Source organism: Terrapene carolina, unplaced genomic scaffold (assembly GCF_002925995.2).
Source record: "Terrapene carolina triunguis isolate 2854851 unplaced genomic scaffold, T_m_triunguis-2.0 Scaffold120, whole genome shotgun sequence".
NCBI classification, from domain to species: domain Eukaryota; kingdom Metazoa; phylum Chordata; order Testudines; family Emydidae; genus Terrapene; species Terrapene triunguis.
In genome coordinates this window covers 7,041,544-7,055,687 of record NW_020664471.1, presented here as the reverse complement: position 1 = coordinate 7,055,687, position 14,144 = coordinate 7,041,544, and the positions used below count along the sequence as shown (strand labels likewise).

The 14,144-nt window shown below is 38.4% G+C and overlaps 1 protein-coding gene across 1 annotated transcript in view; it reads right to left on the bottom strand.

Annotated features, from left to right (window-relative positions):
* The window catches only part of PLEKHH2 (pleckstrin homology, MyTH4 and FERM domain containing H2), a 113,519-nt gene that overhangs the window by 45,511 nt on the left and 53,864 nt on the right, over positions 1-14,144 (bottom strand). Inside the window, exons 7-13 of the mRNA XM_029911745.1 lie at positions 12,502-12,684; positions 9,423-10,405; positions 8,020-8,095; positions 7,467-7,561; positions 5,390-5,534; positions 1,560-1,696; positions 424-534 (exon numbers count right to left, since the gene is read on the bottom strand). Coding sequence (XP_029767605.1) covers positions 424-534; positions 1,560-1,696; positions 5,390-5,534; positions 7,467-7,561; positions 8,020-8,095; positions 9,423-10,405; positions 12,502-12,684 — 1,730 coding nt within the window. The remainder of the gene's footprint in view (positions 1-423; positions 535-1,559; positions 1,697-5,389; positions 5,535-7,466; positions 7,562-8,019; positions 8,096-9,422; positions 10,406-12,501; positions 12,685-14,144) is intronic.

Genomic DNA, 14,144 nt, shown 5'->3' with positions numbered 1-14,144 from the left:
GTACCCCAACCCCCTGCCCCAGCCCTGATTCTCCTCCCACCATCCAAATCCCTGGGTCCCAGCCTGGAGCCCCCTCCTACACCCCAAGCATGTCATCCCCAGCCCCCCCCCCGAGCCCCCCCCCCCTATCCCAACCCGGAGCCTCCTCCCGCACCCTGAACTCCTCATTTCTGGCCCCACCCCAGAGCCTGCACCCCCAACCGGAGCCCTCATCCTCTCCCACCCCTGACCTAGCAGGTACGGTGCCCTCAAATCCCATAAGATAAAAGTTGAAGGTGCTCAACAGTTTGAGGGACTGGGCACTTTATTATGAAATGTTTAATTTAATGTATTCAAATGAAGAAATGTATTTTTCCATCTGGCAATTTTAGAGTCATTTAGAGGAATCAGGAACTAAACAGCAAACACGTTACTCATACTCACCGGAGATTTGTAGTACAATAACTCACCACCTTTGAGCACAAACCATCGGCGTTTCCAGGTTTTTACTTTGCCACCCATTTTTAACAAATATCCAGATTTTTCCAATGGCTCCTGATTATTTAAAATAAAAAATAAGGTATGTAATATATTATAACAAGGTATTTTGCCAAAGAAAAAATGCCTGCATGGTAAATAATAATTATTACAATACTTTGCCTTTTTATAGTAGAAAGATCCAGTTTTTACATGCATTAAGATTCATGCATGTGAGATAAAAAAGTATTTTCCCTATTTTACAGTTAGACAGAGGTACAGAGATTTGCTCCAAGTCACACAATAAGAGCTAAGAACAGAACCCAGGACTCTTGATTCCCAGACCTAGGCTCTAAGCATTATACAACATTTTAATTAAATAATAATGAAAACATTCTACATAAAGCTTGTAATTTTAAAACTATATATGCTCAACCCCTAACTTCTGGACCTAACCTACTGACCAGTCCCAGAGAATTGTAATTCCGCAGCTGCACACAAACACACCTTCAGTGCAAACTCCAGCAAAATAAAGCTCAAGGTTTTGCTCTGTCAGGAATTGAGTGATATGGTCCTTATCCCCAATCAGCCAAGCGGCTTGGATACCCAGGCCACCACCACTAATACAAGCTGTAGTGAGGAATACAGATGCAGCCTGTTACCCTACACTGTGGGTTTGGATTCTGTGATCTGTGCAGTCTGCAGACCCACTGACCACACATCTGATATGCTCACAGTCCCCCACACCCTATGTGAGGAAGTTGCAGACACCCCATCCATGGATATCTTCTGTACTTTGTACAGGGTGGTACTTAATTCTCCCCACCCCGACTCTCTAGTGGGTTCTCTGCTGTTGCTGCTGAGGCCGCCACTCTGTACACCCAACCTGGTTCTTCTACACTGTGTTTAGATATTTCACACTCAATAGGTCACCCCAAGTGTCTGATTTGTTACAGTCATCATATGGGTCATTTAATGAATCTGAATACATTGCTACTTGTAATCATTACACTGTGTGCCAAGCAAACTTAGTACTGGGCTTTGTTAACATTCGGTGTAGAAGAAAGAAATACTATTATTCTTTGCATAACTTTGGTACTCACATTTTTTCCATTATCACTAGATGAGGAACAGGTTTTAGGGAGTTTCTGCTCTGGCTCTGAATAGTCTGTATCTGTTGAGTAGGCATCAGGGGGAATAGCATAGTCGCTTTCTGAGGTCATAGAAGACAAAGACACACCTGAGCGAAAAAGCAAAAAAGATGCCATGTATATATTTCTTGCCATCGTATTTTAGACATAAAAAATCGGGCATGGGTATGGAGGGAACAGCCGAGCTGGGAGTTGTTGACAAGCTAAAATATTAATAGCATTCCAGTGGGAATTAAATATTTTTGATGAGAATATCAAGCAGTGCAAGTAAATTCCTTAAAAGTAATATCAAAGTGTTTATTTAGGAATTTGGAAATGCTCCTGGCACATAAACATAAAGAATGCAAGGAGCAATGTGAAAAATGTCATGTTCAAGAACATGATTAAAAGCAATTTAATATTTACTGATTGTAAAATATTCTTAAATTTCAACTTAACTGAACTCAAAGCAGAATGTATATTGGGATAAATTAAAATTCCTCATATGGTCTACAGTTTTCAGCTACTGGAAAATAATTATTTAAACAGACCATTCTAAGTCATCAACTTTGGAAGGCTTATTTGACTTTCAAGTGAAATCTGCAGCCACTGAAATTTACAGGGATCGATTCTTGGTTCCTCTGTGCAACTGCAGCAATGTAAAGGTCATTAGAATGCTGTAGAAACTCCCGGAGAAAACCTTACAGCGTAAGTGGATTCCCAAATGATGTAGAATTGCTGCAAAAACATTATCCCTTCCATCTCTACACCTCCAGCGTTAGGGGCAAGCCAGAGCACTCCATACTTTAGCTATTCTCAGCTGGTGGAGAGCACCCAGGGAGCCATACCAGCCAGAGCACAAGTTAGAGCAGCCCTAAGGCTGCCAGGAGCCCATCATTAATGTCTTCACTTCCATAAATCAGGTTCATGTATATGACAATGTCTCTTTGTCACTCTCTAATCTTCAAAAACAGTGTTCTCTAGCTCCATCTCTCTCTGACAATGTGCATAAGAGAGTGGTCCTCAGCATCCCAACAATCAAATTGAATTAAACCATGAAACGGGGATCCACAATATGAACAGGCTGTTAGTTATGAATTAAAACTAAAATTATTCCAAACAGGTGTGCAAACACTCCAGTAAGAAACAAAAATATAATACTGCCATATCCTGTTATCACTGCTTCATCTAAGAGCAAGATATCAAGAGAATCTTACTTTCAAAGGAACAAAATTCCAAAGGAAATAATTCAGTGATTCCATAAAACCTCCAATTGACTACACTTGCCCATAATTTCAACAACCACAGATCAAATATTAATTTTCTACCCAAAACACATTGAAGCCCATATTCCTTACAATCAAATGGGACTACTTAATGACTTATGAATGAAGGAAAACATTTAGAATCTTGTTTAAAACACTTAAATGTTTATATATATAATCTTTTAAATGCCATCAGATTTAATTAGTTCTGTTAAATCACCACACTTAAGAGTTCTGCAGTAGATCACTAGCATTTCTGTACATCATATTACGTCTCTGTTTATTTTTTGGTGATCAAGTGTAGGCTCTTCATGCTAAACTATACATAATTTTTCTTTACTTCTTTTTCTTTATCATCTGGTCCTCTCAGGTAGTTGCCTGTATGGTAGATGAATTGCCCAAAGGTCTGTCATGTGGTTAGACTGTAGATGGGCTGTCTAGGTTGCCTTTCCCTGCCACTCTTATTTTCTTTGACTTGCAATGAATGTGGGGAATTTTTGTACTGAGTCAGTTATGAATAAGAGCCTGTGCAAATTTTTCCCTGCTAAAAAACTGTGTATTCAAATCCAGTTTCAGAATAAAAAAAAGTTTTAGCCCATGTCCACCTGCTTCTATGAAAAACCACATCCGATTTTTCCCCTGAATGATTCACTAATATTAAAACAAACTCTTTGCTTATTCATCATAATGGAAAAAAAACACTCATTTTCAAATGTGAAACAGTTTCCTTTTGAAAAGATTTACTTAAATCTACTGTTCAACTTTGAAGAGTTACTGTGTAACATTTGCTCTGTAGCATTCTGTTTATTTTGTTTGATTAATTCCATATATTAGCTGATTTTACAAATAAAAATATTGTTTTTGTAACTTCCAGACCTGCAAATTCATCTGGGTTTTGAGAGTCAAGCTGGGCTCTTTCCTCCTAAAATAATATCAGTAATTATGATACTATAGGCCAGTATACCCTTAGTTTTACCTGCGCAATCCCACAATCTTCAAATTATGCATTATAAATAAGAACACATGTTAAAGGCTGTGAAGAAAGACTTCTGAATGTGAAACAATGCAGGGCTATCTTCTTGAGTCTCCAGAGAGACAGCATGAAATAATGGGCCAGATTCCACTATTGCCTACAATATTGTAAATCCGCAGTGATTCTAATCCATTCAACTAAGTTAGATTGGTGTAGAAACTAGCGTGAGAAGCAATTCAGGCCCAAAGCTTCGACGGGTATCAACTTAGCTATCAGCAAAGATAAACCTGGCAGGGAAGTGAGGGAAAGACTTTAAGCCCTTTTACACTAGTGAAATCCAACTACAGCATGGATTTGCACTGGCACAGCATAGGTGTAGCTATATAGGAGTAGCTACATCAGTGCAAGTAAGCCCTTAGATATCTTAGAGGGCAGTGGGCATGGTAGAGAAATTTGGTATGAGAGAAACAAACCCAGCCAGGGAGGGCTTCAATACTTGCCAGAATAGGAGCACTTTAACAGTTATATTCTGTTTCACCCTATTAGAGGACCAACCAACCAAACCAAATTGGGGAGAAAGAATTAGGTTAAGGACAATTCTAGAAAACAAGAATGTTGTATACATTCTATGCAAGGCACATCATTATTGTGGAAACTTAACGGGGGCCTGTGGTTGGCACTCAAATTCTGTTAATCCATTGACTACATGTGCCTGAGTGTGACATAAGTGAAACTCTAGTTAGTTAGCCACTGACCTTGTCCAATCAGAGTTAGTAAATAACAATAATATTTTGATATCTGTATCACTATACTATCAGAGGATCTCAAAGCAATTTACCAACAGAAAAGAAAGCCTCACTTCACCCCTGTGAGGTAGGTAAGTGCTATTCCCTTTTTGCAGATGGGGAAAACACAAGCAAATGGAGGGTAATAGACACTTGTGTGCCAGGGACTAACTTCAGCTCAGCCTCTTCCTCTCTTTGCACAGGTCTCAGGGGATGCACTGTAAAACTGACTGCTTTAGAGGCAGAGAGGATGGAGAATGCCTTTAAGAAGGTGGGCTTCACACTCTGAGATCACAGAACTGAACTGAATTCCTCTGCTGTCTGATTAGGTTAAATTATTACTTTTGTATTATAAACTTAAGGAAAAGATTTTGCTGACTCTCACTATATTTTTCTGCTGAGTTATTCCATCTAGTTACAGTCAAAAGTCACGGAAAATCCATGACAGGGCAGGGAACAGAACCCAGATCCCTTGACACCGCACCTTGTGCTTTAATCACAAACTCATCTTTCCCCTCAAATGACAAGAAGATACTACAGTAATGCCTTAGAAATACATATAAGTATTGGTAGTCATAAAAAGGAAAGCTGCCCATTCTCCTGCCAGTTTGCTTTGGTTTCAGCTTTGACATGTGAAAAGTATAACAAACAAGCTAGATCCATGTTCAAGGCATCCATATTTTCAAAAGGAGAAATCCATTGATATAAAGAATAAACATTGCACATGCTACAAATCATATTAAGCGTCTCAAAATATTTGTTTTTATGGTTTCTGCCCACCTCGTTTCATGGCCCTGGGGCTACCTGGGCCACTTCTACTTCGAGAGTCTGATTCTGAGGTTCGTGAGCTGGATCGGGAGCTGTCTTCTTCCTCTGATCCCGAAGAGTCATCTAAGAATGGTCTGTTGCTTATTTGAGTTGCTTTCTACAGAAATTAACACACATTCTTTGAAACTTTATGCAAAATATACTATTTTATGGATGTGTTTATTTTATTGGCTTTTAAAACAGCCTACTGCTGCAACAGGCACTATAGATGCCTACCATGCTAAAGATTTAATTGCAACAATTAAAACAAAGCAAAACCAAATCAAACCCCTACTACCAATGATATACATCACCCACAATAAAGGGTGGTATAAATACTAAAATTATTGGCACTAGCATTGTTGCCAGGAAATCTTACTAGGCCAACTACCACAAGAGATGTAAAACAAAAAAAAAAACCAAAAAACGCAAATTAAACCAGCTTAAAAATACCTAAACTTTACCTTGTGCCCCAGTACCCACCAAACTTTCTCTCTGGTGCACCAACAAGAAAACATAAGTATGAGGATGAGTATATTTCACTTTACAAATAAAACTCAGAGGGTATGATTTAGCAGCCACCTATGGTCTAAGTTCTGCTTGAAGGTGTGCACTACTGCCTGTTGGAGAACCTGTGTTCCGGCAGACTGAGGTGGAGCCAGGTTGGCTAACTCAAAACTATGGTGAGGCTTCTCTATAGGCCCTCATTGAAATTAACACTGGGGGAATGTTCTGAGGCAGGGCTAAAAGTGAGACAGCACTGATCCAACATTAAACATGCATGTACAAATGACTCCTGTTCTTGGCAGGAATCATTTGCACGGCAGGGTGTGTGTGGGGTCACTCCTTGACAGAATACAGAAACTCATTAATGCTTTTGCAGCATGTGTATCTGCTAGGGTTGCCAACTTTCTGACCGAACAAAACCAAACACGCTTGCCCTGCCCCTTCTCTGAGGCCCCCAGCCCGCTCACTCCATCCCCCCTCCCTCCGTCACTTGCTCTCCCCGACGCTCACTCGCTCATTTTCACCAGGCTGGAAAGGGTTGGGGAGGGTCCCTTTTTGACCAGGTGTTCAGTTGAAAACTGGACACCTGGCAACCCTAGTTCTGCCAGTTTCATCAGGAAAGGGTATTCTGCTCAATTACAATATTTGGCTCTGTATGACATGATCCTGTACATTCAATAGTTACACTGGCAAGTAATGGGCTTTGTGTAGGGGGCAATCAGTAGCAACAATCTGTAGCAATCAGCCCTCCTTGTCCCAGGTTATAAAATGCCAGCGGAGCCACTCCACAGATCCTACTGCAGCTTTTCATGGAGGGGGTGGGTTTGGCTCCCATTTACATCAGACCCACCAGTCACATAGCTCTGCCCTGCCACACCCCAAATTCCTCTGCATGCTACAGCAGATAAAGCTCTCATGCAGCACAGCTCCATGGCATATGGAGGATAGGGATGGCCTTTATGGGCTCTTAGCATCTGCATTACCTCTGCACAGCACTGGAACTCTACTGGTTCCACTGCATTTAGATTGTACTGCAGTTCTTTCTTGGGCCCCAGGATTCGGCACATAAGTAGCAATATTCAACTGAACCCCCCCAACACCTATCTATTACATCATTTCTGTTTAAAAACATACATCTCTTCAAATTACAAGAGGCTGCCATGAAACAAATAATGTTCTGATTAGATTCTGCAAGCTTCTGAAAACAAATAGCTTTGGCATTGACACAAAGATCCTTCTAGATCTAAACGTGTAATTACAGCATTGCACACAATGCAGCTCTTTCAATAATTAACAAGGCCTGGGAAAACCAGTAAGGGCCACAACAAAAATTGACACAGGCTTGTAACACTTTATAAGCAACAACAATTTATTTTCTGGACATCTGACATTTCCATTACTTCTGGTTTTTTTATGGTCTCTAAACATGATCTTATGACAAATTTGGCAACGTGCCATCAAGCATAAAATGCCAAGTTCTTGAACGTGGAGCCTAACAGTATGGCTTTTCACACAACTTTCTTTTAAACAACAATAAAATTACCCCTTTCAGAGTTGTGTAGACTGGAGTGGTCATGTTGTTGTATATCAAAGAAGTGTATAGTCCAGATATGGTATACGAAGTTATAGAAGCAGTACCTGAAATACATAGCATAAAACACATTTTTTTAAAATTACCCTTCAAAATTATTTAAAACATTTGGTTGGATTCTGATGTCACACCACTGTAGTTTTATTGTCTTCACTTCAGTTACTCCTAAATTATACTGGAGTAATGGGGTATGAGAAAATCATAATCAGGACCACTAGTCTTTTTGTAACGTAAGTACATTCTCTCTCTTTTGATGTCTGGTTATATAATCTTCACCAAAGAAAGTTATAGGGAATTAAGGACTATAATGAATTTGTACTTAAGAGGCAAGTATTCAAGAATAGGTGATAGAAATAATGGAAAGGTTAAATCTGTTTTACCATATCTTAAAGAAAAAATCCAAAGAAATCTTCAGAGGCATATTTTAGAGGCACCTGGGACAACTGGCCCCTTATAAATTACAGTAAGCAGAGGATTTTGGCTGTTGGTACAAAGACCCACTTACTTTTGTTAAAAGAGTCCATGTTGAAAGCTTCAGACATTCGTAAACCTGACTTGGCTACAGCATAAATTCTGCTTTCCTAACATAAAAGCAGAGATGTTTTACTGTAGATATTAGGAAATGAAAGGTATTTCTTCCTCAAACCTCCCCTTTGCCCTCACACTGCTACAAATATGTGATATAGCAGAGTTATCAATGGTGGCTGAAATGTGACATTGTCTACACCACTCACCAGACCAGTGGTTTCTTTCAACCTTTTCCCATACAACTCTTTCCTGTGTACTAGGGCGTTCTTTGCTTTGAATACTAAAATCAGTTCCTCAAAGAGTAACTGGGAGAGGACATTCTATACTAGAAGACTAGATGTTATCTACAAAGGGAGGCTATGAAAGTAGCTTTTCACCAAAAGCTTTTCAAACTATGGTAGCAAAAACCCATAATGAAAAACTTCACATGCACAAACTGTTAAAGCAACATTAAAGTATAGTTCATCTCTGACCTAACCCCACAGCACCAACAGGCCAGGTACTTGTATTACCCTATGATTTCAGATTCTGCACTAGGTGGGCATAACAAGGTAAATCATTGGCAAAAGAAGACTTTACATTCTCAGCCTGGAAGGAGCTGGCTCAGAACTAAATAATTTTAAGGAGAGGATTAAAACAAAGTATTAAAGTCTGACCCCTTGTGTCATGATGTAAAATTTGTATATTAATTCTCTTACATTTTAAAACATTTTTTTTTAAATATCTCACTGGAAGTGTAAAATTCTTCTGTAATCAGTGAATTACTACTACTACAGATTAAGAAATTTCTCTGAACAACCGACGGGACTAACAACTTCTTTAAATATGGTCTGTTGTGCCAATCTATATTTACAATTCTTTAATTCACAAATTATTGGCCTGGATTGTATTGCCTAGTTTTTAGAGCAAAGGACTTGGAACCAGGACTCCTAGGTTATACAGTCATAAAAAAAAGTCAGTGGTTAGAGTCATTATCTAACTGGGTGTGCACAAATGAACACATGAAAATTAGATATGACTTTTTCAAAAATTGGTTCTCTACATACAAAAAAATGGCTATGTATTTTTATATGGCATTTTCAAAGCAAAGAGCTCATCAGCCCATGAATAGGAGAATGGCTGTTGAATGTATGCCATTTAAATATTTCACTGATATGATTTATTCCGTATTCTTCTGCAAAAGAAAAAATACAAGATCCTAGAATAGGTGTTAAAATTGAACTTGATTCTGAGGAGTTGATAATCTCAGTTGGTGTTCAGCCAACAAATCATATTCCCACCATAGACACAGGGAATGAGAAAGGTACAGGAGAGAAAAGTGTAATAAAAGCAACAAAATGAGTTAATTTAAATCAGTAAAAAATATTTAATTATATTTACCCAGGAGGGGAATCGATGCAGAGGAGGAGTAGGGGGTTTGTTGCTAATTGCCTTCCTTGTTATATCACTGGACTCCTGGTCTTCTGCACTCTGTGCCTCAAAAGAGTCATAGGTAAATGCTCCATCATAATCAATCTCCATTTTCTCTAAAATGTCAGTATTTTCCCCATCCACCAGGTCGATGTCTGTTTCCTGAGGTCTCAAGGGCCGTATCATGCTTATAGCATTTCTATTTCTATCAAACATTCTGTCAGAACTCAGCTGGGGTTGGCTTAAGTGCTTTTTTGCCAATGCTACACTTATACTAAAAACGTTGGGAGTCCGCAACTTTGGAGGTGGCAAATTTGATGGAGAATTTGATTGTGTCACACACTGAGAATCTGTTGAAGATGTCACGACTGGATGCTTAGGTATTAGAGCAGGGGTTAAAATTGGACTTGGGGTATTTGCTTCACTGGATGATGATGAATAATCTAATCTCTGAGACTGAAATTTCTTATTCAGTTCATCTGAAGAGCTATCTTGGTCTTTTCTATGTAAGGCCTCAGAATTGCTCTTTCCAAGTGGATTGTTCTGACTTTTCCGCTGAGATCCTTGCTGCCAGGAATACAGCTTTTTGTGCTCGGATCTCTGAACTGCAAAACTCTCCTCTTCAAATAAAGAACTACTATCGTCAGATGCTGTCAAATACATTTCACTCCCAATTCTGCTGTATCTTGTGCTTTCTTCAGATGTCTGACTTGAAAGGGTAGATGCACGCCTGGATTTTGGTCTTTTATTACCTCCTTCATCCTCATCTGAGCTCCAGTCACTTCCTGTAATGCATGAGTTCTTTGAAATACTACTATCTATATCTTTTGATGAATAGCTTGTTCTTGTATTTTTATTTTGTTCTGATCCACAGGAGCTTTGTTGTAATGACCTCTGACCTTTATTGCTCTCATGTGCAAGAGCAGCAAGAGATGTTTGCTGGATTTTTTTCTCTAGAAAAGAAATACATGAATTTGACAAAATTACTTTTAATAAATTTAGCTGTTAAAGCAATTTATAATCAGAACTGCAAGTTTAATGTAGTTAAAGTTAAGTTCATTTAATTTTTGGTGCATGTTGTAAAAACAAACCTGAAGGAAAATACTACACATATTCTGGAATGTCAATAGGGATAGTTATGAACATATACTTGAAAGAAAGTAGAAATGGCATTTACCAAGGAACTGTAACAGAAACCATTCTTATATTTAGTGGTCTATCCAAAAAACTAAGGATAATAATGATGAATAGAACAAGAAGGGAGAGCGAGATGTGCCAAACTTTAAAAGAAACCAGATATGCAAAAATTTTTATGCTGAAGAGGACACATGCACTTACCCACATTAATAAATCTTAAAGATTATAAAGCTTTTCAAATGTAGGAAAGAAAAAGTGTGAAGATTAGATTAAGAATCAAAATATTCTGAGTTTCTATGTTATAGTTAGAAATCCCTTCTGCATGCCACTGTTTCACTCCCAGGGCTGAACACTTAAGACCCACTGATGTCTCAAGGAAAATGTTTAGGAAAAGACATTCTGTTCAGATATAACTCTGCTTGTATTGTCTGTAACTCTTTCCCCCATTTTTGTTATTACATTAAAACATGATCATTTAGAGTTAGTGTATAGCACTGCTGTCTAGTGGTTAGAACAGGATACTTGGACTCTGGTGAATAGGTTCTGTTTCTGACCCTGCCACTTAAAACTTTGTCCTTCAGTTTCCTCATCTGTAAAAATGAGATACGTATTCACTTTTGTAATGAGCTTTAGGATCCTTGAATGACAGGGTCTATAGAAATATTATCTGTCCCAACTGCTCATTTCCTATTTGGAACAGGACAATTAGCAGCTGTAAAGTAAATTTGATGTCACAAGCAATGTTTTAAGACTTCAAATGGGGAATAAGAAGTAGGAGTAACCATCCTATTTTCTCAGGGAGTCACGGTCTCCCTGCTGCTACAAAGAGGAAATAAACTACATTGTGTCTATATCTGTCACAGTGTACTCACCCCAACGTGTCGGCATAACTATACCACTGGGCAGGCACATTGCGGTGGGGAGAGGGTGCAGAATGGATTCAAGCTGGTGCAGTTGCAGAAAATGGTGGTAAAGTGCACAGGCACAGGGAAGGGGGTGTCTTATGCTACTGCTTCTTTGTGCTAGTATTCAGGGCAAGCCATTATCTCACCCATTTTAATTACAATATATTGAGTTTATCTTGCTGAGCTTGGGTTTAAAATTGACATTAGGATAGCAGTGCTAACATATAGAAAACAAATGGAAAAAGTGAATGCAAAAACTTAGAGTGAATATTTAATTTAGCTCATTCCTTCATGAACTTTAAAAAGAAATCTCTTGAAGTTAGACCCTAATCTTGCAGTTGAAACCAAAGGGGCGGAGCCCTGCACCTGTGCAAAGCCCAGAGACTTGTGAAATTCTGCAAAGTCATAAAGGTCTGCCACAGCAGATCAAATTGCAAGACTGAGGCCTTAATACTGCTAGATGTTCTCCCTACCTAGAGTATGTTAATTAAGAGTGTAGGCTGAAATTGAAGTCTTAAATCAAGTAATATGTATCAATTGAAAAACAAATTGAACATATATTTAGATGGATTTCATTATTTTTTCTTGTCAACTAACAGCTCTGAGTATATCCCCTCATTACAGTTAATTTTACAACCTCTTTTGCACTATATGGCTGCATCTTGTTTTCTGATATTACTGAAATTAATGAACACTATAGAATAAATTGGGATAATCTAATCCAAGGCCCAAAAGCAACCTCCTCTTCTAAAGGTTACAGCAGTGATCCATTAGTGTATGCTAACAGCAAAATATTTAAGCAATATACTAATTCTACATCAGAAGATTTCTAATAATACAGACTGTCTTGCGAGAGAGATGAGTGTGAAACAAAGATTACACAGTGTCCTTTTTGAAGTCCTTTTGTCCTATTTTGAAGAAGACTATTCTTGAACATAGCTATGTTTAAAGCAATTTTAATTTCCCACTAATTTCTTCCAGAATAAAATTAGATCAGGGATAAATACCTAATATGTTATTACCGTCGCTTAATTCTGATTCTTTACATGATGATTTGTTTATTTCATCAAATTTAATAGCTTGCTGAGGACTTCTTGCTCTGTTCAAAAAGCATCCAAAAGTCAAACTGCTTAGTCGCTGGCCTTCCCCAGGTTTATGTGTTGAAGGGACACATTTCTTCCCCATAATTTCTGCAAGTGTAATAATTCATAAATTTAGTGTTAACAGATTATGACGGCATATGCTAATAGGTTTTACTCTTACACAGTCTTAAGTATATTATCGTTTTTAAAAACCGTAATAAAACTAAATATTTTGATATTAGAAATAAAAACCTTCTTGAAATCCTCTCTATACCAAACTCGCAAACTAAATTTCCACTTACTAAAGAAACATGATTCTCCATCTAGAAAGAAAAGAGGGGAGAAAAACAATTTATTTTAAAAAGTTTACAACAGAAAGATGTATTTTGGGAGAGAGAGAGTAAAAAAGATAGTGACAATAAAGTCACAGCAGAATAACCTTGGGTATTATGTTTGCAGTTCAGCCTACATATCAATCCAGTATACACCCAAACATGATAAAAGCAGATCAACTTTAAACATGCAAGGATTTAAATGTGTTCCATATTTCTTCAGATTTTTGAAGGATAATTGAGAAGAATAGGTCTAAAATAAAAATTAGGCTCAACCTAATGACACTCTCTTCTAGAAAAGGAAAATGTTCACTAATCAGAGCTAGGAAACTCTTTGTGACAAAAAAACTATAGACTGATAGCTTTAAAAAAAATGTGGTAACTCCTACTCTAAACACGAAAAGAGTAAAAAGAGAGAACTGTCAAGATCTTTGTGATAGAGTCCTCCCAAAATGGCTGGATAAAAAGGCAGAACTGGATTAGATGTCCTATGGTACAAAATATAGCCACAATACTAGTAATTTAGGAAAAACACATAGTGGATCTTCCGGATCACCGGGGGATCAAGAGCACAATTAAGGAAGACAAGGACATTATTAAGAAGCTACATGGTTTCTTTGCATCTGTTTTTACCACAGAGGATGATACCTACCCCAGACCTGCTCTTTTCTGGTAATAAAGACAAAATACTATCAGACACTGAGATGTTAGAAGAGGTGCTGGAACAAATTGATCATTTAAAAAAAATAAATTACAAGGCCTGAATGGTATAGATCTATGAGTACTGAAGGAGCTGAAGTATGAAGTGATCGAGGTGCTAGCAAAAATGTGTAATCTCATTTAAAAAACAACTACTCTACTAGAAAACTGGAATATTTTAAAAAGCTCTATGGGTGATCTGGGAAAATACAGACCAGTAAGCCTTACATTATTACCTGGTAAATGGGTTGAAACTATAATTAAAAATAGAAGAAAACATCTGAAAGATCATGATCATTGATATGATAGGATCTAACCGGCATGGTTTCTGCAAAGAGAAATTGTGTCTCACTGATCTCCTAGAGCAGGGGTGGGGAACCTGCGGCTCAGGGGTCGGATCCGTCCCGTTGCTTATTTCATCCAGCCCGCGGTAAATCTCCACACCGTGGGCCGGAAGCCCCAAGCCTCGGCGCCTAGGCGGAGGGGCAATCAAGGAAGCTCCGCACGCTGCCCCCGCCCCCAGCGCCAGCTCTGCAG